Here is a 26,617-nt window from a genome sequence, read left to right as displayed (position 1 = left end):
TTCGAACATCTTTTGGTCATTACTATGGCTAAAGTACTTGGATTTAGAGGCCTGGGTGTTGAATTGAGTCCCATGGACCACAAGTCATAAGACCAGCCGAGATAAAAATATTGTTCAAATGTGTGATGCTATCCAGAAGGCGCATCCAGCCAGAGTCTCGCGTGCTCCCCCCGCAGGAAGTCATGTTGCCTAACTCAGGAAGCGCACGTCAGCACGCTGGAATCATTCATCCATTTTAAGGTCTTTCTTCATCCAGGGATCTTGTCCAGCCCCCGCTTTAGCAGCTACAGCGGGGCGGGATGTTTTATGGGCTCTTCTGTCTGCACCTGGACAGACAAAGGCTTGTAATTAACGGAAAAGGGTGGGAAGGCGAGTGAGTGAAATGGTGGGTTGGTGAATGGATGGATAAACGGATGAATGAGTGAAAGGGTGGATGTAATGATGGATGCGTGAAACGGAGGAAGGACCGATGAATCGATGAATGTGAAGGGATGGATGATGAGAGAAAGGATGGATGGATGAGTGAGTGGAAGGATGGACGATGAATGAGAAGATAAATGGATGGATAGATGGCTGGGTTGGAAGGCTAGATGGATGAGTTGAAAGGGTGGATGGGAGGATGAGTGGATGGATGGATAAATGAATGGATGAGTGAAAGGACGGATGTAAGGATTGGTGAGTGATAATGAATGAGTGAAAGTGAGGATAAATGGACGGCTAGATGAAAGGGTGCATGGATGAGTGAAAGGGTGGATGGATGGGTTTGTGAGTGAAATGGTGGATGGATGATCGAAAAGATGGATAGATGAGAGATGATGAATAGATAGATGTACTGATGAATGATTGAAAGGATGGATGTTAAGATGGATGAGTGAAAGGGAAGAAGGATGGATGAGTGAAAGGGTAGATGGATGGGTGGATAATGAGAGAGGATGAGTGGGTGAAAGGGTGGATTGATGAGTGAAAGGGTAAATGGATGGATTGACGAGGGGAAGAATGGATTGATGGACTGAGTGAAAGGGTGGATAAATGGATGAGTGAAAGGATGGACGTAAGGATGGATGCGTAAAAGAACTGATGAATAATTGAAAGGGTGGGTTGATGGATGGCTGGATGAAAGGATGGAAAGATGGATGGACAGATGAGTGAAAGGGTGAATGAATGAGCAGATGAGTGAAAGAGTGGATGGATGGGTGAATGAAAGGATGGATGGATGGATGAATGAGTGAAAGGGTGGATGGATGACTGAAAAAGTGGATTGATCAGTGGATGGTTGGATGAGTGGATGGGTGGGTCAAAGGTCTGACGGATAAGTGAAAGGAAGGATGAGTAGGTAGATGGATGAGAGGCAGGGAGGATGGATGGATGCATGGGGTGAAAGGATGGATGAATGAGTAAAAGGGTGGATGGATGAGCGAAAGAAAGGATGGATGACTGAAAGAATTGATGGATGAATGAAAGGAGAGATGGATACTTGAAAGGATGAGTGATTGAATGAAAGGATGGATATATTTGATGGATAGGTTTGTAGATAGATGGATATGTTTAGAAATGAGCAGGTAGACGGATGGATGTATGGTAATAGACAATGTCGGATGAAAGACTGGATGTCAGAATGTAAAGGTGAAATGGTGGATATCAGCAGGTGGATGGTAAGATGAAAAGATGAGTGAATAGATGCTTGGATGGAATAGCCCAGCAAGCCCGTCTGGGGAGGGTCGCAATGACTTGCTTCTTCCAATAAGAGTTTGGTTCTAAGTGGGGGGTGGATATTTTTATTTTCCGACTACTCCCTTGTCTCCACCCCTCAGCTGATGGCATTCTTATGAAGGTTGAAAATAGAGTAATGTCTGCAAACTTTAATATAATCGTTTCTTAAAGACAGCTTTGTGTTCCTCAAGCATCTGACAAACACATATAAAACCAGGGTTGCAGCCTCGGGCATTTCCAAGGAGAAATTCAGGAAGGATGGTTCCTCACAACCAAAACGGAGGAACTCTTACATATATCACTCAGTGTTTCTCTTTGTCTTCTCAAATTCCACATATACAAGAAAAACAAAACTGGCTTTCTGTAGGGATGAAGGCACAGTGATGTCTACCTATTAGCGCTTAGAAACACTCCAGAGCAGTGGTTTCCAACCTGGGGTCTGCAGACCGCTGGGGGTCTGTGAAGCCTCTTCAGGGGGTCTGCGACTGCTCAGGAAATGAATTCATATTAACAGATTAGGTCCCCAGCTTTCAGTAATGACTCAATGTGGGGTGGGGGGGGGGGGTCCCCAGATTCTACTAATGATTCAGTAGGGGTCCCCAGGTTCCAGTAATGATAAAAATGGGGGTCCACAGAATTCAAAAGGTCGGGACCCACTGCTGTACCTCATTGGTCTCTTCACCTCCCTTCTCCTACCATCCTCTTCATTTATCTGTCCCCCTTCATTTCACGTCCTCGCTCATCAGATGAGTCTGCACAAGGAGGGGGAGAGGAGGGACTGTGCAGGGAAGAGACCTAGGGAGAGCATGATCAGATTTTACCTGCACTATACCTCCCCAGGGCCCCATGTGCTTTAAGGTGGCACTGGGTCGAGGCTGGAGCACAGCCTGGAGCACCCTGGTGTGTGGTCACATCGCCTGTCCTTCTGGAAGTGTCTTGCACTTTAATGTCGCTTCTGCGCTGACATAAGGGTGCTGGTGGCTCAGACCTGTCTGGCAGTTCAGCCATAATCCAAAGGAGGCTGTGCAGGGAGGTGGTGTCCTTCCAGGTGCTTTTTCTTCATTTAACTTGAACTTCCTAAGTAGACTTTGTTTTTACTTACACATCTACTGCCTGATCTCTCTACTCGGGACACTAGTTAGAACAATACAAAAGTCTGCTGAGCCTGTATCTTCTACAGGAATAGATTTAGTTACTTGGAAGACAGCATTTTCATTGCTATCACGTTTATTTGCAAAATGGCAGCATTCCTGCTTGATTAGCATTAGACAGTTTTCACATAAACATTGCATTTTGTAGCATCTTTCTGTTTTTAATCAAAAGGTTCTTTCTGAAACATGAGTTGTCTTTTTCTTAGATTTTTTCCTCTTTCCTTAGACTGAAGGCGCCCCAATCATACTCTTCAGATGCAATGTTTCTTTGTTACCTCCTTTAACATTTCTAAATAGTTTAGGAAATCAAAAATAATGTTACTAACAGTAAGAAAGAAGTAATAAATTGATTACAGCTTCCAGATTTTTTTCCTGCATTGAATAAACTCATTTGCCTCGAAGGATATCCAAGCCTATACAATTAGGGGTAGATCAGCTTCCATAGTCAGTCCCAGGCATACCAACCGAAATCCTCTGCAGGACAGTCACCTATTCTTCACCACACATCCTGCGAGAAGTACTTCTTGGCTACTTCTTGGTCATCTCGGTTCAGAACAGGCGAGCCCTTTACATTAGACTTATTCTGCATTGTGCAAATGGAGTCAAACCACACATAGCATTGAAAGGGCTGAGATATATGAACATGAAGTAGTCATCACTCTGGCATCCTTCACACGGAAGCACCTTCAGCCCTACTACCCTGCCTCCCCAGTGCTTACTTTGTTAAAAGAAAAAAAAATCAGGAATCCATTGTAGCTTCCACCATCAGTCGCTGCTGCCAATGACACTATCTGCAAAACTGCTAACAGTCACACTGTTGTAAGTGTAACAATTCACACTATTTGAGGCCCCCAAAGCTATAGCAAAGCCTTACGCTGCAGGCATTAGTTATTTTTAATTTATATTGAATTAACATCTGTTGTTCTGCTCATCTCTAAATTACACAAACAGTGCCACCATGTGGCAGTTGTCATAAGTTGCAGTGTTCACAATTACGTGCTGGTGCTGAGCGACAGAAAACACCAGTTCAAATTAAGCACTTCGCTTCCCCTCAACCACTTCCCCATCAATTACAATGTGCTACATTGAAAGGACATCCCTTACATATTTCTGAATAAGCTGTAAAACTAAGAATACATAAGTTATCCTGAACTAAGTATACATATGTTAACACAAGTAACCACCACTTTTTCTCAAGTGACAGTCTGCAATCAGGAAGTTGGAGCTTGGTGTGCTGTCCGTAGTTATTTCCTCCACTCCGTCACTCTGAATTCCACAAGGTAAAACCCAAGTGAGATTTTCCAAGACTTCCCTATATGCGGTGACTTCCTGCAGGCAGTTAATAAAGGTGTGGTTTGCCCTTGCCATGTACCTTCTGTCGATTGTCGTATGCTGCAGTTAGTGATTTGTGTCACAGTTATATAATCACGGTGTGTGCAGTCAAGACGTGTCTAAGCCTGGACTACTGTCATACATTGATTTTGTATTTTGTATTCTTAGTTTTGACCTCTTTATGTCTTTTCTTTATAGATCCGAAAGGCCGGCTGAGTTAGGGAGCCATGGATGGGGATCTAAAGCCGCAAAGCCGCTCACTGATGGCCTGTGCCGACAATGACACACTCTGCAGTGAGTATGAACCTGATATACCTTGGAAAGGCCTCCACTGACTGTGCTGTCCACAATCATTCAGCAGCCACCTATGTCAAAGAAACACACTGACCTAGCCCTAGCTTCAATGGCTTTTCATGCGCAGTGCCCTTCTCCTTATTTCTAATGACAGCACTGTGATCCTGCTCACACCCGGTTTTCCTTCTGTTTGATCTATTTGCTGATCCACTGGATCCAGTGTTTTCATGATCTTCATAGTTGGACTTGCCTTCACGTGTTTAAAGTTTCCTCAAAACCAAGAGGGAGAGAGGGCCCCACTCAACCTGTCACCCCAAGGGGACAGGACACTGTAGCACAGTAATTAGAAAACTTATCCCCAGGGGGAACAAAAGTCTATCCACCACTCAATACACTGCTGAAGCACTCATTCACTCCAATGATCAGTCTCAATAAAGGAATATACTAGAAAATAATTTAATAAATAATCCCATATAAGTACAAAGTTAATAAGCCCTATTAAAAAACCTAGTCAACCCGGCGGAAAAACACTACAAAACGTTTAATTGAAAACAGAACATCTGGGAGACAAAACACAAGACATCCACCCTAGTCTATCATATTGTGCTGTCCCAAATTTGATATATACTGGCTAATTGATTTGTGTACTCAATCTCTTTTCTGTTTTAGGCCAGTTACAATGGGTCCAGCAATCCAACTTGTGTTGACATGTTTCGGTGGTGGTGGTAGGACTTTGAAAGTCCACAAAAATGCGTCGACACTTGGGACAGCACAATATGACAGACTAGAGTGGATGTCTTGTGTTTTGTCTCCCAGATGTTCTGTTTTTAATTAACCTTTTTGCAGCAGTTTTTTCCACTGGGTTGACTAGGTTTTTTAAAAGTGTTTTTTATCTTTGTACTTATATGGGATTATTTATTAAATCATTTTCTAGTATATTCCTTTATTAAGACTGATCATTAGCGTGAATGAGCGCTTGAGTGGTGGATAGCCTTTTGTTCCCCCTGTAGATACTTTTTCTAATCATAAAGTTTTATTAACACATCAATGTTCGGTGCTGCTCATAAGTTTCCACCCCGCCTTCTTGCTTTCTGAGACTCGCTAAGTGTCCCCCTTTGTTCATCTGCTCGTCTTTCTTCTTCCTGGTTCTCCTTTCTCTTGCCCAACTTTCTTTCTTCTTTTTCCATTTGTATATCTGTTCTCTAGTCTGCTTCTCTTTGCTTTTGTTCCTCGGTCATCCCTGTTGGTTGTTCACCCTGTACTGTCTTCTCATCATCCCCAAACTGTACTGCCACTGTTTTACACTCCCTTTAACTCACTTATCACTCCTAGTTTTCTCTGTGATCGTCTTTTCTCTAGTTCTTTTTTTCATTGCTCTCCAATTTGCTTTTGTCTGTTCAAGATTTCCCCTGTCAGCTTCTTCAATTGTCTCTTCCTTTATGACTTCTCCTGCCTGTAGATCTTCAGTCTACGGGTTGCTTATCTTGTCACCTTCTTAATAGTGCTCTTTTGCTGAATCCACTTGTATACTTTGCAGAGTTCTTCTCTTTCTTTATTGTTCCTTCTAAATCTTTGTCTTTGTGCAGAGTCAATGGGAATCTAAATTCATTATTGAGCTTCAAGCTAGCATTAAGCTCTCCATAGTGGTACATATATATTTTTTTAAAGTATTAAGAATTATAGCTGAATACACAGTTCACATCTGATTTGTTTGGCTCTTAAATAACAGGTAGTTTTGTAACCTGACTAACTGCTATTTTTTTTAATCTACCTATGAGGATAAACATCATAGTTGGCTCTGGCACTGGTCAAGATCATAGCCCAACCACTAGCCAGGGACTCAGCCTGCTCAACCCACCACACTGTCGTTCTGGCTCTGTCTGAACATCCCATTCCATTACGCCTCTTCTCTCTGCCTTCTATCCGCTGCAGTTGTCCGCGAGTACCAGTATGAGGTGATCATAGTGCCCGTGCTTCTGATTGGACTCTTCCTAATCTTGCTGATTACCATCCTCTGCCTGCGACACCGAAGTATGAAGGTGAAGGATCAAGAGATTGCTGAAGCAGGTAAGCAGTGGGCTGCCCAGAGCTTTTTGAAAAGCTTTAAGAAGTTGAGAAGGTTATCAGTTTCACGCATCATGGCTTTTGCGACGAGGTATTTTACAAAAGCTAAATGTGTAGTTTAAATAAGGTTTAAGCTGCCAAAAAGTCTGGATACACTACCCACCTTAGCCCAGTGCTTAATGTTTAAAAAAAATATTAATTAGTGCCAGGGCCCTCGTCAGGAGGCCACTGCAGGTTGCAACACATATTGTCACTGTCAGCGCTGCAAATGGCAGTACCTACACAACTCCTAACCATCACACTGCTACAGGTCTGACAATTCAGACTCTTCGAGGCCCCCAAAGCTACAAGAATGGCTCGGGTGGCAGACACTAGTTGTTTACAATGCTTATTGCACTAGTAAACAACTGTTGTTCTATTCATATTTAAACTGCAAAAAACAGTGCCACCAAATGGCAGCTGTCAAGTCCTGCTGTTGCAAATAAGTGCCACTTCCGAGCACCGAAAACCACCGGCTCAAATTAAGCACTGACTTAGCTGGGTTTGATTAGTGTGAACATTGCCTCGTAGTGCAGTGAAAAACTTTGCAGAAATGAAGGTGAGCTTAAACAGAGCAGTTTTGGAAACCTTGTGAAATGCGAAAAAAAAGAACATTGCTATGTTCGCTGGTGTAAAAGAAAGCATTAAACGCCTCTAACCATGTTAGGTACATGACACTTCTGCTTTTGAAAGATGACTTTTGGGGATCCACAGGCTTGCCACAGCTGAGTGCCTCCAAATCTGTGTGACCTTCCCTTGAAGGAAATGTTTGCTGTACAGCATTCACAAACAAATCCACTACTAATGTATGAGAAAATATGCAAAAATTCATAAACAAAAAAAGCAAGAACGGATCCCCAAAGTTCCATGAACCCCAACATAAGTACAAATCGCATCAGGTATTGATGACAGAAGGCTACTTTTTTTTTTAACTTGTTTAAATCGAGTAGTCACGAGAACCTAATAATACAGAAATCATCAACATTAAATAAGGGTTCGTGCTGAGAAGGCCAAGCCCCCGTCCCTGCAGCCTCTGTTAGGAAGGATGTAACCCTGCTCCCCGACCAAGCGGGGGAGAGGTCCATTAAACGCTTTACTAAGGCTGTGTTTCCTGTGCATGTGACCAACATCTAAAAAATAGACCAAACAGCAAAATGTAATCCACAATAATGCATAACATCAGCGGCAGCGTGGAAATAACATGTGTGAGTATGTATGTGTATAACGCTCCCCCAACACCCCGCCCACTGGGCCAGGGCAGGCCACTGAGCAGTCGGGTGGTCCCCACAGAGGTGGGACGGGGTTGGGGGAAACCCCTGTGAGCACAATGACAGAATCTCGTATCTCTTCGAACATCCACGCCTAACCTCGAGCATCTGAAGTTTTCTCCCTTTGTCATGACATTATATTAAAGTTACCCAGTCCAACCCCTAATTCCTAATTGGTCAATTAATCACCCTATGTGATGTTACCCAATACATTCAATCCTTCAAATCTATGAATTCTAATATTTCATCGCTCTCAGGTTGTCGATTGGTTCATGGTATGATGTCCTCATCATCCGGCTCATCAGGTATCGAAAATGTTGCATCTTCTCCTTCAGTCAGTGTCTCTATTGTTCGAGTCCTGGGAGAGTACATCTAGCCTGCTCTACACACTGCATGTTGCAACATTTATTCCCTCATCTCCTGTCAGTCGGTGCATTGCAAAAAATTCTAGCTAAGCAGATTTGATTAACATCGAGTGGTTCGGGGTCAGTTCAACACGTAAGCTTCTATACAGTGCATGGTTATTCTGCTGCTGCATGAGGCCTGGCAAAACTAGGCCACAACTTCGGCTAAGCTAGCTCTACAATATAATGCAAAACATATGTTATACATCTTAATATGACATACTACTACATTGTTATTGCACATTTTCAATATTTCACACATTTGTAATCATTTTAGTGCAACTTCGTGTAAGTTGATAGCCACTGTTCGTGGGCACATTTTCAAACGTGCACATTAATTTCTCTACGTTTAATTTTTCTATTCTATCATTTTCTTGTTATTCAAAATGCATAAACATTCATTAATAATTTCTAATTAACATTTCTGCTTTAACACTCCTAAATACCTAGGGGTCAGGAGCCCCGGTGAGCACCCAACCCAAGACCTCAGACATGATAGATAACTCCTTTATGACCCGAACTTACAAACTATTTTGTCACCAGAATCGGCAATGTTGGGATAACTTGTTGCCCAAAACATTCCCCCCAACCTCAGGCTTTTCCTCTCTTTAATCAGCAAATTTCACACCCTGTTCTACAGAAATCGTATATTGCACCAGATTCCTGTCTTCTCTAGATTTTCAGAGATGAGAAATGGCCCTAAGCATTTATCTCGGAATGAGTGGCACGGTTCTGTCACCAGTAGAGCCTGCTAGGAAGTAGGTGGTCTTATATCCGGGCAGGAAGGCACATAACAAAAGGGCCCCTCCTATTCTGAACTTTTGCACAAACTGGATGTCGAGGGCCCTTGGAGAATTTAAATTCCTGCCAGACTATCACAGAGAGAGAGAGAAACTTTATCTGGGAAGTCTGGGCCATCGGTAAATGCCATCTTAAGACAATCACCTTTAAGGCACTGGGAGTGAGTTCTCTGGTTCGTAAAATTCAGTAATTTATTTTTCTCCTAGCCATGTTGAGTCTTTTAACTGAAGGTTCACTTCCTGTGGGTGATGTCAGGCCATCCGCAGCCTGTCATCTCTGATGATGGTTCTGCTACAGAATGCTCCTTTTTACTGTCTAATCCCTTGGCTGCACCCCCATCCCATGTTCAGGAGGGGCGTGGAATGGAGGTGAGTGTAGCTGGTTGAATATCCTCTTGTTGGTTGTTCAAGCGCCTGCCTTGTACTGGACATGATAACCTCCAGATATAATGAGCAGCCCAAGTTTATTCTATCAAGTCTTTCACATCTTTCTTTGGGGATCCCCGCAGCACCTGTGGTTGTGATCCTGTCAATATTGTAGTCTGTCTTGTGTGGCGGGAGAGTGGCATGAAGAGGTATTTGGAAGGAAAAATCCTCCCATGGGTGTGGGTTAAGGATGCAAATGTGTTCCTGAGTAGTAAATTATATTTATGTCTTTTGTAGTATTGGTGGACAAAAGAGGACTTCCTCCACACTGCTTTCATGGTCACGCAATCTCTTTAAACCTTGGGCAAAGAGGAGGAGGAGTCAGTGTCTCCATAGGACTTTGACACACTTTCTCCTGGCCCTTTTTTTGAAGTTCCTTGGGACTTTGCAGTTTGTTTCCCATACTAGCTCCATGTCTCTGGATGTGTGAGCAATCATGCTCACTGCCATCAAAAATTGATTTGGGAACGGAAGGTAAGATGCAGGCCTATTGTGCATTCCTGTCCTTATCTTTTATTTTGTAGGGCTGTTTTGAGTCAGATGGTTCTTTGTTTCATTTAATTGTCTTGCTCTCTCTGTCAGCGTTATAGTTCGGATTATGATGTTACTTTTCCAGGTTATAAGAGCAAGAGTGAAAATAAAAAGTTTAGAGGATTAGAGATGGCCATCATTTGTTCCCATGTAAACTTTTGTTTCTCTTAAGAACAGAGATGAGAAGCAATGACCACTGCATCAAGTCTGAGCCCCCACCATCGCTTGGAGTTTCTAGTGGACCTCTTTCCTTCCTCTCCAAATGTCCTCCTACTTGGTTGGTCATTTATTTGTGCTAGGAGCAGCTGGGTGTCCACCCCTCTGGTCATTGCTCTGTTTAAGAGGGGTGTTTCTTGAGCTGATGCATGGATTAGTCTCATTATGTTTAATCACCCTGTTTTGAGGGGAAAACTTCTGAGTGATGGGAGTTACTGATGCATGATTGTCTTCTATTTTCCCGGTTTCTAGATGGGGTTACAATTGTCTCAGTTGTTTTCTAGTTGTCCTGTTTCTAGATGAGTTGTTCCTTGAAGTCAGGAGTAGCTCAGTCTCAGTTGTCTTCTAGTTTTCCCATCTCTAGATGAGTTGTTCCTTGAGGTTACAAGTAGCTCAGACTCATTTTTTTTCTAGTTGTACTGTTTTTAGGTGCATTGTTCCTTGAGTCAGGAGTGGCTCATTCTCAGCTGTATTTTTAGTTGTCCTATTCCTAGACAAGTTGTTCCTTGTTGTCGGCAGTGGCTCAGTCTCAGTTGTTTTCTAGTTGTCCTGTTACTAGGCAAGTTGTTACTTGAGATTCAGGAGTGGCGCAGTCTTATTTGTTTTCTAGTTGTCCTGTTTCTAGGTGGGCTGTTCCTTAAGGTCAGGAGTGGCTCAGACTCAGTTGTTTTCTAGTTGTCCTTTTTCTAGGCGAGAGTTTCCTTGAAGTCACGAGTGGCTCAGTCTGAGTTGTATTAAAGTTGCTTTTCTTTGGATGAGTTGTTCTTTTTGGTTAGGAGTGGTTCAGTGTTAGTTGTTTTCTAGTTGTTTTGTTGTCAGATGAGTTGTTCCTTGAGGCCAGGAATGGCTCAGGTTCAGTTGTTTTCCAGTTGGCCTGTTTCTAGGTGAGTTCTTCCTTGAGGTCAGGAGTAGCTCAGCCTCAGTTGTTGCCTTTTAGTCCTGTCAGCAGCTAAATTGTTCATTTAGGCTAAGAGTTGCTCTGGTTCAGCTGTTTTCCATTTGCTTTTCTTTGGATGATTTGTTATTTTTGGAAAAGAGGGGACCAGGCTCAGTTGTTTTCCATGAGGTTTGGAGTAGCTCAGTTTGGCTTGTTTCCCAATTGCCTTGTTGCTGGATGACTTGTGGTTAGAAGTGGTCGTTTTATGTCCCCTGTTGTTGTGCTGTTTCTGGAAGGGTCATTTCCCAGTTTCCTTTCAGGCATTCTGTTTCTGATGGTATTATTTCTTTTTTTTTTTAAATATGTTTATTAAATTTTGAGTGTTTACTTTGGAAGGATTATACAGGTACATTGCAACACTACTTCCTTGCCAGCTGCAGAGGAGAGGTAGGTACAGCAGGATCAATAGTGATGGAACAAAAAGTACATATACAGCAAAATAAACAAACTAGAACCCCCCCACCTTACTCATAACAAAACGTAGGTCAAATGTTGCTGCAGTAGATCTATTTAACTGCGGCGCTTCTTTGGAGGGACGTTCTAATTGGCACCCAGTGACCCTGTCTCGGGGTACCTGAGCGGTGTTGCCCACTGATGTTACTTATTAATTATATTGAGAGGATAGGAGCCACGTTTTATTTCTGATTGTTCGGTGTGGCATGATAGTGTGCATTGTGCGCGTGTTGTTTATGTGTGTGTTCCTCCCCGGGCACCAACTGTGAGTTATGCTGGTCTCTAGGGAGAGGGTGTGGTCTTCCAGCTCTCCCGTGAGTTGTATTACGGGTTTGATTTGAGTGAACCGGCGCTAAATGAGGGCTTGCCGAGTCTATACCCTCCCGTGATCTCCATCTGCATCAAGGTGGCCTTTCATCGTTTTTGGCCTCTAGTCGGGTAATCAGTGTTTCCCAGGTTTCCTTTCCCGTATGGTGTTGTCCCACGCGTGCAAGTTTGCTCAGTACCAGAGCCTCTGTCCTAGTCCAGCACAGTGTGAGGGAGTGCCAGGCTTTCAGATCTGGAGCCCTGGGCGCCTTCCAGTTCATTGCAATCAGCCTCTTGTACAACACGAATGCTAGGTCTACAAACTTGTGTAGATGTCTATGTTTCTTTTCTCTGACTTTCAGCCCTAGCAGGCAAGATTTGGGGTTTGCTGCGAGTGTCAGGCCTGTTAATTCCGCTACCACCTCTGTCAATCCTCTCCATTCCCTATATATATGTGCGCATTCCCATACCATATGATAGAAGTGCGCTTCTGAGGCGCCACACCGCGGGCAGGCAGGCGCTGACCCGGGGAACATGCGACGTATCCTAGCTGGAGATAGGTATGTTTGTTGTGTGTAATTGAATTGTGTGTAGTGGAACCTGGGTTCCTGGACACCCCCCTGATGTGGTAGAGGGCTTTCAGCCACTCTGCCTGCGGAATCGGGTCAGTAAGGACTGCATTCCACCTGTCCCTTGTTCTCTCTAGATTGAGCTCAGAGGGTTTGTTCAGAGTTTTGTACAAATTTGTCACTATTTTTGTTTGGTTGTCAAAATGCAGCATGTGGTGTAATGTGGGAGAGCACTCAGGTTCCCCATCCCCCGCTGCCCACGTCTTTTGGATCAGGTGGCTTATTGCATAATACGACAGGAATTGCCCGGGGTTCACTGCTGTGAGGGCTTGAATAGCTTCAAATGTCATCAATTTCCCGACTTCGAAGCAGTCCCCAACCAATGTTGGAGAGACGAGTATGGGAGTGTTTTATGGCACTTTTGTATGTATCTTTGCCAGCACAATTGCGCTACCTCCATTAGCGGGTTACCGGGTACCCCCCTTGGTGTTTTATTCATTAACCATGTGATCAGTGGTGCCCCGTTCAGCCGCGCCAGAAGCCATTTGGACTCCGCCTGTGTTGGCCTGTGCAACCAGTTCAGTATCCACTGTAGTTGTGCAGCTGCATAGTAAAGTTCGAAGTTGGGGGCTCCCAGCCCGCCCGCAGCAAGCGGGCGCTGCAGGGTGGTGAGTGCAACCCTTGTCCTGCCGCCTCCCCATATTAGTTGCAGTAAGACTGCATTCAGATCCTTGAAAAAACTCCTGGGGACCCAGAGAGGCAGCGCCGCGAAGTAATATAGTAACCTAGGCAGCAGCAGCATATTTGCCACCGCCACCCTGCCCAGGGGCGAAAGTGGAAGTTTGGTCCAGAATCTTAGCGAACCCTTCATGAAGGCTAGCGCTCTCCCTAAATTCCCGGCTCTGAGGTCTTCGTTTTTGTGGTATATATGTACCCCCAGGTATTTGAATGTGTCAAAGCACCATTTCAAACGGCCTGCTGGGGCATTCTCTTGTCTTGCCGGGGACCATCTAGTTAATGGAAATATACATGATTTGTCCCAGTTCACCACTAATCCTGATAAGTCCCCGTACTTAGTTAGTAGTGACATTACTAAAGGAATTGTCTCAGGCCCATTTCGCACGTATATTAGCGCATCATCTGCGTACAGCGATATACTGTGGTGTAGCCCACTCCTGATCACCCCCCCATCTCGCCTGTGTAGCACGTATTCGGATGGCCAGCGGCTCCATTGCTATGGTGAACAAAAGGGGGGACAAGGGACAGCCCTGTCAGGTGCCTCTTGTAATTAGGAATCTATCTGATATGACCCTGCCTGTTTTTACCCTGGCTTGTGGTTTGGTGTACAGTGTCTGTACCCACTGTATATAATTAGGCCCTATTCCCATGTCCTGCATTGTGGCAAACAGGAAGTCCCACTCCAGGGTGCAAATGCCTTCTCGATATCTAACGATAGTACCATCTCATCATAAGCCTCCGGGGGAGTGTCCCCCAGTACTCCTAGAAGCCTGCGGATATTCAAGAAGGTTTTGCGTTTTGGGATGAAGCCATTTTGGTCTTCGTGTATCACAGTGTGCATTAGGGGGGCAAACCTGTTGGCCAGGATCTTGCCCAGGATCTTGCCTAATATTTTGCAGCCTAAGTTCAGCCTGTAGGATTTAACATCAGTGGGGTCGTGCCCTTGTTTGGGGAGGACCACCACCATTGCCTCTCTTAATGTAGGAGGTAGAATTTTATTGGCCCATGCCTCCTCAAACACTTTCAGCAAGTGTAGTGTCAAGTGTGTCGAGTATGTGGAGTAGTATTCTATTGGGAGTCCATCTGTGCCTGGGGCTTTATTCCTGGGCATCTGCAACACTGCTCTGTATATTTCTTCCATTGTTAGTCAATCAATCATAGTATTTATAAAGCGCGCTATGTACCCATTAGGGTTTCGAGGCGCTGAGGTGGGGGGGGGGGGTGGAGAGGCTGTTTAGCGGTCGAAGAGCCAGGTCTTGAGGAGCTTTGGGGATGCCCGGAAGCATTCAGTGGAGGGCCCGGGGTTGAGGGCGCGGAGCTCTTCGGCCGAGAAGTGGGCGCGGGAGGCGCGAGGACCAGGGGGGGTGGCGCTGGGCGCGGTACAGGCGCGGACGGGCGCAGACGGGCTTGCCTCTAAGCCATTAAGAAGGGAGGGGGGAGGGAGGAGCAGCTGGGAGGCGGGAGGCGGGAGGGAGCGGCAAATGGGGGCGCGAGGGGGGCGGGGCCGCAGGGAAGCAGCGGCTGGGGTCGAGGAGCGCACAAGGGGCGAAAGGCACAGAAATCGGGCAAAAACAGTCACAAATGCAGGAAAAAACACAATATGGACACAATACTGGGATTAAATACGATCGGGGAGACAGCAATCAGGGGGGCACAATGGGGCAAAAAGCGCCGGCGGCGAGGCGCAGAAAAGCGGAAAAAAGCTGAAAAACAAACTTACGGGACGGCGGAAGCGGCACTCGGGTCAAGTGAGCCCACTAGCCACCAGGGATGAGGCGCAGGAGGATGCCTGCGGGTGGAGGAGGGCCTCGAACACGCAGACGGCAGCGTGGTCGTGGGGCAGAGGCAGAAAGGCAGCAGGTTGGCGCTGCGGTCGTGAGGGGCGAGTTCAGGACCTGAACCAGGTCCGAACTCGCTCACTGGCGACGCGCAGCGCCAGCCATTAAGAAGGGAGGGGGGAGGGAGGAGCAGCTGGGAGGCGGGAGGCGGGAGGGAGCGGCAAATGGGGGCGCGAGGGGGGCGGGCCGCAGGGAAGCAGCGGCTGGGGTCGAGGAGCGCACAAGGGGCGAAAGGCACAGAAATCGGGCAAAAACAGTCACAAATGCAGGAAAAAACACAATATGGACACAATACTGGGATTAAATACGATCGGGGAGACAGCAATCAGGGGGGCACAATGGGGCAAAAGCGCCGGCGGCGAGGCGCAGAAAAGCGGAAAAAAGCTGAAAAACAAACTTACGGGACGGCGGAAGCGGCACTCGGGTCAAGTGAGCCCACTAGCCACCAGGGATGAGGCGCAGGAGGATGCCTGCGGGTGGAGGAGGGCCTCGAACACGCAGACAGCAGCGTGGTCATGGGGCAGAGGCAGAAAGGCAGCAGGTTGGCGCTGCGGTCGTGAGGGGCGAGTTCAGGACCTGAACCAGGTCCGAACTCGCTCACTGGTGATGCGCAGCGCCAGCCATTAAGAAGGGAGGGGGGAGGGAGGAGCAGCTGGGAGGCGGGAGGCGGGAGGGAGCGGCAAATGGGGGCGCGAGGGGGGCGGGGCCGCAGGGAAGCAGCGGCTGGGGTCGAGGAGCGCACAAGGGGCGAAAGGCACAGAAATCGGGCAAAAACAGTCACAAATGCAGGAAAAAACACAATATGGACACAATACTGGGATTAAATACGATCGGGGAGACAGCAATCAGGGGGGCACAATGGGGCAAAAAGCGCCGGCGGCGAGGCGCAGAAAAGCGGAAAAAAGCTGAAAAACAAACTTACGGGACGGCGGAAGCGGCACTCGGGTCAAGTGAGCCCACTAGCCACCAGGGATGAGGCGCAGGAGGATGCCTGCGGGTGGAGGAGGGCCTCGAACACGTAGACGGCAGCGTGGTCGTGGGGCAGAGGCAGAAAGGCAGCAGGTTGGCGCTGCGGTCGTGAGGGGCGAGTTCAGGACCTGAACCAGGTCCGAACTCGCTCACTGGCGACGCGCAGCGCCAGCCATTAAGAAGGGAGGGGGGAGGGAGGAGCAGCTGGGAGGCGGGAGGCGGGAGGGAGCGGCAGATGGGGGCACGAGGGGGGCGGGGCCGCAGGGAAGCAGCGGCTGGGGTCGAGGAGCGCACAAGGGGCGAAAGGCACAGAAATCGGGCAAAAACAGTCACAAATGCAGGAAAAAACACAATATGGACACAATACTGGGATTAAATACGATCGGGGAGACAGCAATCAGGGGGGCACAATGGGGCAAAAAGTGCCGGCGGCGAGGCGCAGAAAAGCGGAAAAAAGCTGAAAAACAAACTTACGGGACGGCGGAAGCGGCACTCGGGTCAAGTGAGCCCACTAGCCACCAGGGATGAGGCGCAGGAGGATGCCTGCGGGTGGAGGAGGGCCTCGAACACGCAGACGGCAGCGTGGTCGTGGGGCAGAGGCAGAAAGGCAGCAGGTTGGCGCTGCGGTCGTGAGGGGCGAGTTCAGGACCTCTAGTAGCTGCCTATCTGTCAGCGATATTTGTGCCATTGGGGAGCCCTCCAGAAAGGACCGCAGTTGCAGGGGGGTTATATGTTGTACGTTTGGTGTACAAATTTGTATAGTACTCTCTGAATGCCGCATTGATTTCTTCCTGCGTGGTGAGCATTTTACCCGAAAGGGGAGTGCTGCCGGTTCTCGCAGAGAAGCCATGCCAGCATCCTGCCAGACCTATCGCCCTCCGCGTGCAAGCGCATTAAGCGGTATTTATGGTCGTGTTTTCGGAGGCGAAAGTCTGCTTCATTATATTTTGTTCGTGCCTCTGTTAGTGTTGTGTAAGGGACCACTTTATTTGCCACCGCTTTTTCCAGCTCTCCCAGTTCCTTTTCTAGTTTATTTATTTCTGCATGCAGCGTGCGCCTGACTCCCCAGCTGGTTGAGATGCAATACCCTCTAACTACGGCCTTGTGTGCCTCCCATTCCAGTGCTCTGAAGCTGGTTGTTTCCTTATGTACAGGGAGTGCAGAATTATTAGGCAAGTTGTATTTTTGAGGATTAATTTTATTATTGAACAACAACCATGTTCTCAATGAACCCAAAAAACTCATTAATATCAAAGCTGAATATTTTTGGAAGTAGTTTTTAGTTTGTTTTTAGTTTTAGCTATGTTAGGGGGATATCTGTGTGTGCAGGTGACTATTACTGTGCATAATTATTAGGCAACTTAACAAAAAAAAATATATACCCATTTCAATTATTTATTATTACCAGTGAAACCAATATAACATCTCAACATTCACAAATATACATTTCTGACATTCAAAAACAAAACAAAAACAAATCAGTGACCAATATAGCCACCTTTCTTTGCAAGGACACTCAAAAGCCTGCCATCCATGGATTCTGTCAGTGTTTTGATCTGTTCACCATCAACATTGCGTGCAGCAGCCACCACAGCCTCCCAGACACTGTTCAGAGAGGTGTACTGTTTTCCCTCCTTGTAAATCTCACATTTGATGATGGACCACAGGTTCTCAATGGGGTTCAGATCAGGTGAACAAGGAGGCCATGTCATTAGATTTCCTTCTTTTATACCCTTTCTTGCCAGCCACGCTGTGGAGTACTTGGACGCGTGTGATGGAGCATTGTCCTGCATGAAAATCATGTTTTTCTTGAAGGATGCAGACTTCTTCCTGTACCACTGCTTGAAGAAGGTGTCTTCCAGGAACTGGCAGTAGGACTGGGAGTTGAGCTTGACTCCATCCTCAACCCGAAAAGGCCCCACAAGCTCATCTTTGATGATACCAGCCCAAACCAGTACTCCACCTCCACCTTGCTGGCGCCTGAGTCGGACTGGAGCTCTCTGCCCTTTACCAATCCAGCCACGGGCCCATCCATCTGGCCCATCAAGACTCACTCTCATTTCATCAGTCCATAAAACCTTAGAAAAATCAGTCTTGAGATATTTCTTGGCCCAGTCTTGACGTTTCAGCTTGTGTGTCTTGTTCAGTGGTGTTCGTCTTTCAGCCTTTCTTACCTTGGCCATGTCTCTGAGTATTGCACACCTTGTGCTTTTGGGCACTCCAGTGATGTTGCAGCTCTGAAATATGGCCAAACTGGTGGCAAGTGGCATCGTGGCAGCTGCACGCTTGACTTTTCTCAGTTCATGGGCAGTTATTTTGCGCCTTGGTTTTTCCACACGCTTCTTGCGACCCTGTTGACTATTTTGAATGAAACGCTTGATTGTTCGATGATCACGCTTCAGAAGCTTTGCAATTTTAAGAGTGCTGCATCCCTCTGCAAGATATCTCACTATTTTTGACTTTTCTGAGCCTGTCAAGTCCTTCTTTTGACCCATTTTGCCAAAGGAAAGGAAGTTGCCTAATAATTATGCACACCTGATATAGGGTGTTGATGTCATTAGACCACACCCCTTCTCATTACAGAGATGCACATCACCTAATATGCTTAATTGGTAGTAGGCTTTCGAGCCTATACAGCTTGGAGTAAGACAACATGCATAAAGAGGATGATGTGGTCAAAATACTCATTTGCCTAATAATTCTGCACTCCCTGTATTTCCCAGTACTGCTTCACCGCTGCATTTAGTCCTTCTCTGAACGCTTGATCCTGAAGGGCCTCCCCCTGCATTCGCCAGGTGGGGATCTGTGAGTGTCTCCTGCCCCAGTTCAGAGTTATTCTTAGTGGAGAATGATCGGATAATGCTTTGGCCAAGTATTCTGACTTATTTATCAGGGCGCAGATATCCCAGGTCCCCCAAATGATATCTATTCTTGTGTGTACCTTATAAGGTATTGAGTAGAATGAATATTCCCTTCGTTGGGGATATTTTGTGCGCCATAAGTCGAATATACTCATATCTGCCGCCCAGCCAAGCAGGGGGCTTCTAGCTGTTCTATTTGGTGTTGCTTTTGAGGTAATGTTGGACCTGTCTAATTCTGCATTTGGGATACTATTAAAATCGCCTCCCCAAATAGCTGGGACTTCGGGGTTCACTAATAATGCTGGTGTGAGTGTGCCCAGAAATTCGACTATAGCACTGCTAGGGGCGTATACGCCGATTATTGACAGCTGCTTCCCGTCCAGGTACCCCTCTAATACCACATATCTGCCCCTTTTATCAATCGTCTGACGGGTTATGACAAAGGGGACCCCGCCAGCTATCCAAATGAGCACTCCCCTGGCGTATGCCGAGAACGTTGTACCCACCACCTGTCCACCCCATCTTTCTCGCAGCTCACGTAGGTCAGATTCCAGGCAGTGTGTCTCCTGCAGGATTACTATGTGTGCGCCCAGTCGCCTAAGGTGATCATATACCCAATGTCTTTTGCTTGGAGCCCCCAGACCTCTTACGTTCCACGTAATTATATCATATTGATGCACAGAGAGGTTTGCACTTAGCGCCATTTCACATTGTATGTATAGCACCTACCCGCCTCCTTGCATCCTAAGCTGTGTCCGCGCGGGTCCCCTCCAGCTCAATTAAGTGTGCCCTCCGATGTGTCAGCGCTAGCAGTATAATCTGTATTTTGTATTGACCTTTTGAGTTCAATTTAACTGTTGTTCCCACTACACACCCACTACTCACACCCAATATCAAACTATTGACTAATAACAAACTACTAATCCCGCTAACACACAACAAACTTTGTGTCCATTCGAATACCTGTGGGGCAGCCATATTGGCGACCAGATTTGGCTCGTGTATGGGGCCCACATCTTTCCGCAGCCGTAGACTGCCTGTGTATCTAGGCACTCCCAGACCCCCCCCCAACCCGCCCACCCGGCCACCAGCATTAAGCAATACCGTCGATGAAATAGTCAGAGTTATTCTAGGCCGTCCGGCGGCGGCATTCCTCAGCATGCAGGCAAGCCTTTAGTCGCCACGGACCTCCCAGTCAGGTTGACGTTCCCCGCGGGCGGGGGGGGGATAAAGGGGTGGGGCAAGAGGGGGGGGGAAGGAAAGCGGGCAGCAACCCCCGTCTACAGTTCGTCTGCAGCTCGAGGAGTGAGCCTTGGCCCTGTAGGTGAATCCGTAAGCGCGGATGCCGAGCTGATCGAGTCGGAGTCTGGGCTGTCCGCTGGGATCTCCCTCAGAGCCGCAAAGGTATTTTGTGTGTGCAACGGACTAGCTTTCAGGGCTTTTGCCCTTTCCTCTGCTGCCTGTTCCTCAGTGGGCTGGCCTTTGGGCCTTCTCTTGGAGCGCTTCCGCATTGGGGCGGTCAACCATTCCTCTCTCTCCTCTGCTCCAGATTGGGATCGCGCCAGATCCTTAGCATGCAGCCACGTCCAAGCATCCTCGGGGGAGGTGAATACATGGGTGCGTTCATCTGATACTACTCTTAGCTTTGCGGGAAACAGCAGTGCATATTTGATGTTGTGCTCACGGAGGCGTTGTTTGACCCTCACAAATGAGTTACGCTGTCTTTGCACTTCCTTTGTGAAGTCTGGGTAAGCGTTGATTTCTGAGTCTTTGTGTCAGAATGGGCCTTTGCTGCGGAATTGCTGCAAGATAAGATCGCGGTCCCTATAGTTTAAGAATCTCGCTATCGGAGGTCTTGGTGGCTGGCCCGGAGCCGGGGGTCTCCCCGGTATCCTGTGTACTCTTTCCACAGAGAAGAATTTCGACGGGGTCCCATTTAGCACTTCCTTGATCATCCATTGCTCCAGGAATATTTCTGTACTCTGCTCTGCTAACTTTTCAGGGAATCCTAGAAAGCGTACGTTGTTTCTCCAGGATCTGCCTTCTGCCTCTTCGGCGCGGCGCCAAAGTGTTTTTACGTCTGCATCCAGCCGCTGTATTTGTTTTTGATTAGCCAAGACCGAAGGATTCAGTTCTTTTAGCTCCGCCTCCGCTGACTTCACCCTCTCCGCTAAATTACGATGATCCACTCTTAGCAAGTTTAGGTCTTGTGACACTGAGTCAATCCTGTTCTCCAGGGAAGTTTTAGTGTCCATAATTGCTTGCAGTACTTTTTCGAACTGGGTGGAGTGGGCTTGCAGAGTGGTTTCCAGTGCTCGTAAAGTTGGTGCTAACTGCTGGTCACTTGTTGACTGCCCCTGTGTGAGACGGTCCTGGCTTTTCGTGGATTTGTTTCTTGCAGCCATGATGTGCGGCGGGTGAGCTGCTCGCAATGAGCGGGCCGTGTAACTGTGCACCTGTTGAGCAATGCGGAACTCAAGTGTAGCCTTTGAGGGCAGCCAGTTGAGTTTCCCCTTGCGCCACAGCCAGCCAAGTCCGCCGCTCACACCGATCAGGGGAGCAGGAGATGGCCGCAGCTCCACGCGATCCGCAGGTACCCGTGCTCACAATACTCCCGAGCCGGCGGGGCTTGTCAGTCCCTTTGGGGCCGTGGTCCCATTTTGATCCCCTTAGGAGGAGATGCTATTTGAAGTATTGCACAATCCTTGTGCTGGGCGCCCTGTCCCTCCGCTGGATAACGGCTCCGGTCTGCTAGCAGGAGATACCATGTTCCATTAGGCTTTGAGTCCTGCAGCTGCTGGCAGTTTATAGGGTGGTTGCTCTGATCCACCCAGGGGACCCAGGCCTGCCCCTCTCTCCCACGCCGCCTCACTCCGCGCCCCCTCCACGAGCAGCACAGGGGAAGGGGGGGGGGAGACGTGACAATCCCCAGAGCAGCCGAGGCCGGAGGTGGGGGGGGGGGGGGAACGGCCCTTTACTGCCCGCGTTCCACAATGCCCGCCCCGCCTCGTGCAGGCGGCCTCCGCCGTTACCTTCGCCCCCGCAAGGGAGGGGGGGGTTCGGCCGGGAGTGTCCCTTGGCAGCCTCTCCTCACCAACTCCGTGCTTCCGTCGACCTCCCAGCTGCCTTCGCCGCGATCCTGGGCAGGGCTCCATTACGCTCAGCACGGCAGCCTTCACTCCAGCGCGGGAGGGGCGTCCCTCACGCGGGTCCGCGTCCTCTGCAATCTCCTCGTACAGGGGTGGGGGGGGAACACCCCCTCAGCTTCGCCCCCCCGCCACGGCAAAGATTCCGCCAGAGTCCGACCGCAGCGCGGGGTGTGGCGTCCCGGCGCTGCCGCGCTGCTTAGAGCACACCGTGCGGGCTCGGCCGAACGCCTTACTCGGGCCGCACCTCAGTTCATCTTGCGGTTCAACGTGGGCGAGCGCATTCGAGTCCCGGGGGCTGCCGGATGTCCGCGTCGAACCCCACCACGCCCGCGCCCCCCGCAGCGGTCCAGAAGCGCCTACAGGATAATTTTGTATGGGCACAGGCCGGAGCTCAGATTTTAGGCTCCCTTCCCGGCCGCCCTTTTGGCTCCTCCGATGGTATTATTTCTTAAGGTTGGGACTGAATCAGTCTACTATCTCCCCCATTCATGCTGCTCTCAGAGGGGTAGGCGACCTAGCTAGGACCGAGCCAGTATTCATTCTCTCCTGTTATCCATTTGTTTCCATTGTTGGGTTGCATTCTCTCCTGCATGGTTTTGCTAGCATGCAGCCTTGCCTTAAGTTACCCAAAGTTTCTATAGTATTTTTTATTTTAATTCCCAGCGTGTATGGCAGTCTTCCATTAGAACTGCGCTCTTAATTGTAAAGGTTCTGAAGATCCAGAGCAAGGCTCTGGGGTTGGCTAAACTGCCTTTCATTTTATATGCGACTATGGTCCGTGCACCGGTGTCTAGATGCTTAGCGGCGGTGGCAGCATGGCATTTTTTAGGTCGAGTGTGCAAGCACCCTGGCCTGTTGTAATCTCTCTGTGGGCTTTCAACCACACCCACCGCATGCTCTCACTATGACTCGTTCATGGGCTTACCTTTCAAAAATCCTTTGTTATCATTGGTAAATGCTTTACGTTTGTTCCTCCTTGGGGCAGTTTTGTTACCGCCTTGAAGATCTTTAGTAACCAATAGGCTGGCAGGTTTCTTGCTCACTGCCAGGGACAGGAAAATCCCTAACTCTCTAACATTCCGCTAAACTTCCATGCGCTTCGCTGACATCTGGAGCATCAGGCCACTGGTGTTATGAATCTGCAGCGCATGTGAAACTGGCTATCAGACCATTCTGATCCAATGTGGATTTCTGCTAATCAAGCAGGACACAAGATGGAGGCAGGGTAAACCCCTCCCGAATGACCAGGGTGTATTTCTGATGTTCCTGAATCTTTTGTGTGGCACCAGACTTTGAGGCGTGGCGGGACGGAGACAGGAATCACTATAGAAATGTAGCGGTGATCCTTCAGCAGAGGGCAGCTTGATTGTTCCTTCCTGAGTGCTCCCTTGGGATTGATTGAGAGAGAGAGGGGTGATGGGACCAGCTGTACCCTTGTAGGTGCTGCATGAACCATTCTGTCAGTGCCGGCCTTTTGTGTCTCCAGAGGGGCCACTCCAAAAGGTTGATGGCTGTCAGTTGCAAGGACTTCAGTCCTCATTGTGTCCTTGTTTCAGGGGCTCTCCCTGGATACATCCCTCATGACTTCTGCTCTAAGACTATTACCTGATAACAAAGACCGTGCTTGCTCTGGACAGAAGTGATATGCAAACTGAGTGAACCGCCTCAGACCAGCTCCTGGTCTAGAAAAGAACTGCATCAGAAAAACTGAAAAGTCTTCAAATGGTTCATGGATTTCTCGCAGACCAAAGAGGGGACACAATGCAGAGAATCGGGGAAACTGTAGAGATCGAGGGCTGGTTTAGCTGACAGCCAGTCTCAGAAGTGAGGGGAACATCACCTTAAAGTCCGCAATCTCATGGTGAAGGAGAGTTGTGGGTCTCCTTGGAAAGTAGCCTATGTGGCCTGCTGAGAGAGAGAAGCAGAGGCCACCCCGCAGGAGGAAGGTCTGCCCTTAGGAGAAGCCCAGCACTGCGGTGTCCTGGAAGAGGAAACTGTCCAGAACAGCAGACCGACTGAGGGAGCTGATCTGAGTTCTGGACTGTCAACTTTCTGCAACCCCCCATTTGAGATTGGTACTCTGTGCTAAGGAGTCCATGCATGAGTGCAGTCCACTATAACACCTTACCAGGTGCTGAACCCCACAACTGGGGTGGACACTGAGTCACCCCGCATCCTATCAGTTGATTCTGGGACACTGAACTGAAGATCCCAAGCATAACTACTGCTTCTGGTCTCACCCACTCAGGATGGGCATCACAAGAGACGACCCAAGTGCTGGAGTGGGTCTCTCTGCCCTTCCCTGTGTACCTAGCACCTTGCTTCAAAGAAGAGAAGGGTGACCCCCTCACTCGGTCTTCCTTGTGCTGTGCCCAGAGAACTGTGATGCGTGCTGGCACCACCCTTGACCTCCAACCCTCCCAAGCCCAATATGGGACTCACCTGTGAACTATAGTTGGACTCTGATCACTGTTTGAGGGGCTGGGGTTGTGTCCATTGCAACCGCCCCTGCTGAGCATTCATGGCATCTGGCACTGTCAACAGAGATGGCAGAGCCACATGCACACAGAGCATCCATCTAGGACTTTGTGCTGCGGTCACTAGAGAGGTAAACGCTAAGCAATGAGACCCGCTGGTCTTGGAACAGAGATTGATGTCTCATTCCTAACTACTAAGAAACTGGGTACTATTAAGAGAAAGACCTCTGGGTGAGAGATACAGTAACATACTTGCACTTGTGAGCCTACATCTGTAATTTGTGTCTTAGAATGCTATTCCCTTTTCTGTGGCATCACGTTAGACCAGTGGTCTCCAAACTTTTTAATGCTGCGCCCCCCAAGTTGAAAAATACAAATCATTGGGCCCCCCTTCAGAATCTTTCAGAAATATTTTATAAAGACGGCAATGTTTAAATATGTCCAGATGTGTTTAAACATTGCAGTTAAGTACTGTTGCCATTTTAAAAATGCAATAACATGTTTCTGCTTAAAACAAAACACTTATATGTGAAATGCTTCTTTTGGCCAGAGCCTTCCGCCCCCCTGGGATCACTTGAGGCCGCCCAAGGGGGGCCCATCCCCCAGTTTGAAGACCCCTGTGTTAGAACCTTGTATTCACTTGGATAATCTGTGTTATCATTTACCTGGTGTGATGAAGTACTTTTTCCTCTCTCACCAGTCCCTGGGCTGAACAGTCATTATTGAGTAATTGTTGAGTTCTGAGTCTCTATACCCACACTGAGAAGCCTTGGACTACTTGTCTCACCACCCTGTGAGTTGAGTACTAAAAGGTTTATGAGTTGTTCAGTTTTCAATGGCCCGAGTAAGTCAAGTTCTGGGACATCAGTGGCAAAAGGTGTCAACCACCTCATGTCTGGTCCGCTATGCCCTGCGTGCCCAGGGATCCTGAAAGCAGTTCTGACATGCATTCATCTTGTTTTAGAGTGGTCATTTCTTGGATTGCTTCACTATCCATTCTCTCTCATGGATCCTGTTTTCCTAGATCTCACCTCTTGGGGTGCAGAGTGGCACAGTCTCCAATCCCTTCCATCCATCCTGATCTTAAAGATATCTTGTAGTTTAGACTGGCTAAATCTATTCCTCCTGTTTAAATAGGTGTCATTTCTTGGTGTCAACGTGTCTCGGTATCCATTCTCTTCCATTCATCCTGTTTCTTGCAGTGCCATTTATTGTGGTTATGGGTGGCAGTATCCATTTCCCCAGTCACCCTAATCCAATGGAGTCATTTCTCATTATTAATAGTGTGTGTTTTAGTTGACCGGTTTGTGAAGAGATCAATTCTTGGAGTAAGGAAATGGCCAATGTCTATTCACTTCCAATAATTCCCCTAGAAGGGTTCTAGAAGGCTTGTTCTCCCAAGTAATCATAACGTTGAACATTGATTATGTACTAGGTCTATGACTGAGTGTATATCTCTTACTAGCCTCTTCTTCAATATCCTTCACCGTTTTCTCCCCTACAGCAGGAGAGAAGGAGCAGACCAACGTGCGTGGGAACTCCTACATCGCCTTGAGCGAGGCCACAGTGCAGAGTGTCCTGAGCTCCAAAGATCCATGCCTGAGGAAGCTGGAGGTCTCTCATGACAGCATAGATGGCCAGGGCGAGCAGATCCAGAATGGCAGCTACGGCCCCATCTTCAAGGCAGAGATGGTGGAGGAGAACCCCAACCGACCAAAGGCTATCGTCATCAAAGCCTTGCGAGGTATGGAATCTGTGCTCCCCCAATCCCCTCTCACACTTCTGCTCTCACAATCCTTCATCTGAACTTTATTTTGGGAGGCTTGCTAGGTCCAAGACCCCCTTTTTAGAACTTATTTTCCGTGGCTTTCCTCTTCAATAATATAGTTATATTGTGCATGGAGCAGGGTCTCCTTATCTTAGAATTTATCTAAGTTGTGACCTGTTGTGCTCTTGTTCCTTCCGCAAATTAAGTTGAATGTTACAGGGGAGATGCTTATATGTTTGTGCTTCATCCATTAATTTTATTCAAAGAAAAATAAAGGTATATATAGTGTAAACCAACACATCTTGCTGCTCTTTTCC

The 26,617-nt window shown here is 47.9% G+C and overlaps 1 protein-coding gene across 4 annotated transcripts in view; it reads left to right on the top strand.

The window, feature by feature from the left end:
- STYK1 (serine/threonine/tyrosine kinase 1) overlaps positions 1-26,617 on the top strand; it is an 89,164-nt gene that overhangs the window by 44,021 nt on the left and 18,526 nt on the right. For all 4 annotated transcript variants that reach the window (XM_069242941.1, XM_069242940.1, XM_069242943.1 and 1 more), the window contains exons 2-4: positions 4,392-4,487; positions 6,420-6,554; positions 26,037-26,276. In XM_069242941.1, the coding sequence (XP_069099042.1) occupies positions 4,421-4,487; positions 6,420-6,554; positions 26,037-26,276 (442 nt within the window). In that variant the 5' untranslated portion in view covers positions 4,392-4,420. The remainder of the gene's footprint in view (positions 1-4,391; positions 4,488-6,419; positions 6,555-26,036; positions 26,277-26,617) is intronic.

The sequence above is a fragment of the Pleurodeles waltl genome, chromosome 7, assembly GCF_031143425.1.
Source record: "Pleurodeles waltl isolate 20211129_DDA chromosome 7, aPleWal1.hap1.20221129, whole genome shotgun sequence".
Taxonomy (NCBI): domain Eukaryota; kingdom Metazoa; phylum Chordata; class Amphibia; order Caudata; family Salamandridae; genus Pleurodeles; species Pleurodeles waltl.
This window is presented reverse-complemented; position numbering and strand designations above follow the sequence as displayed.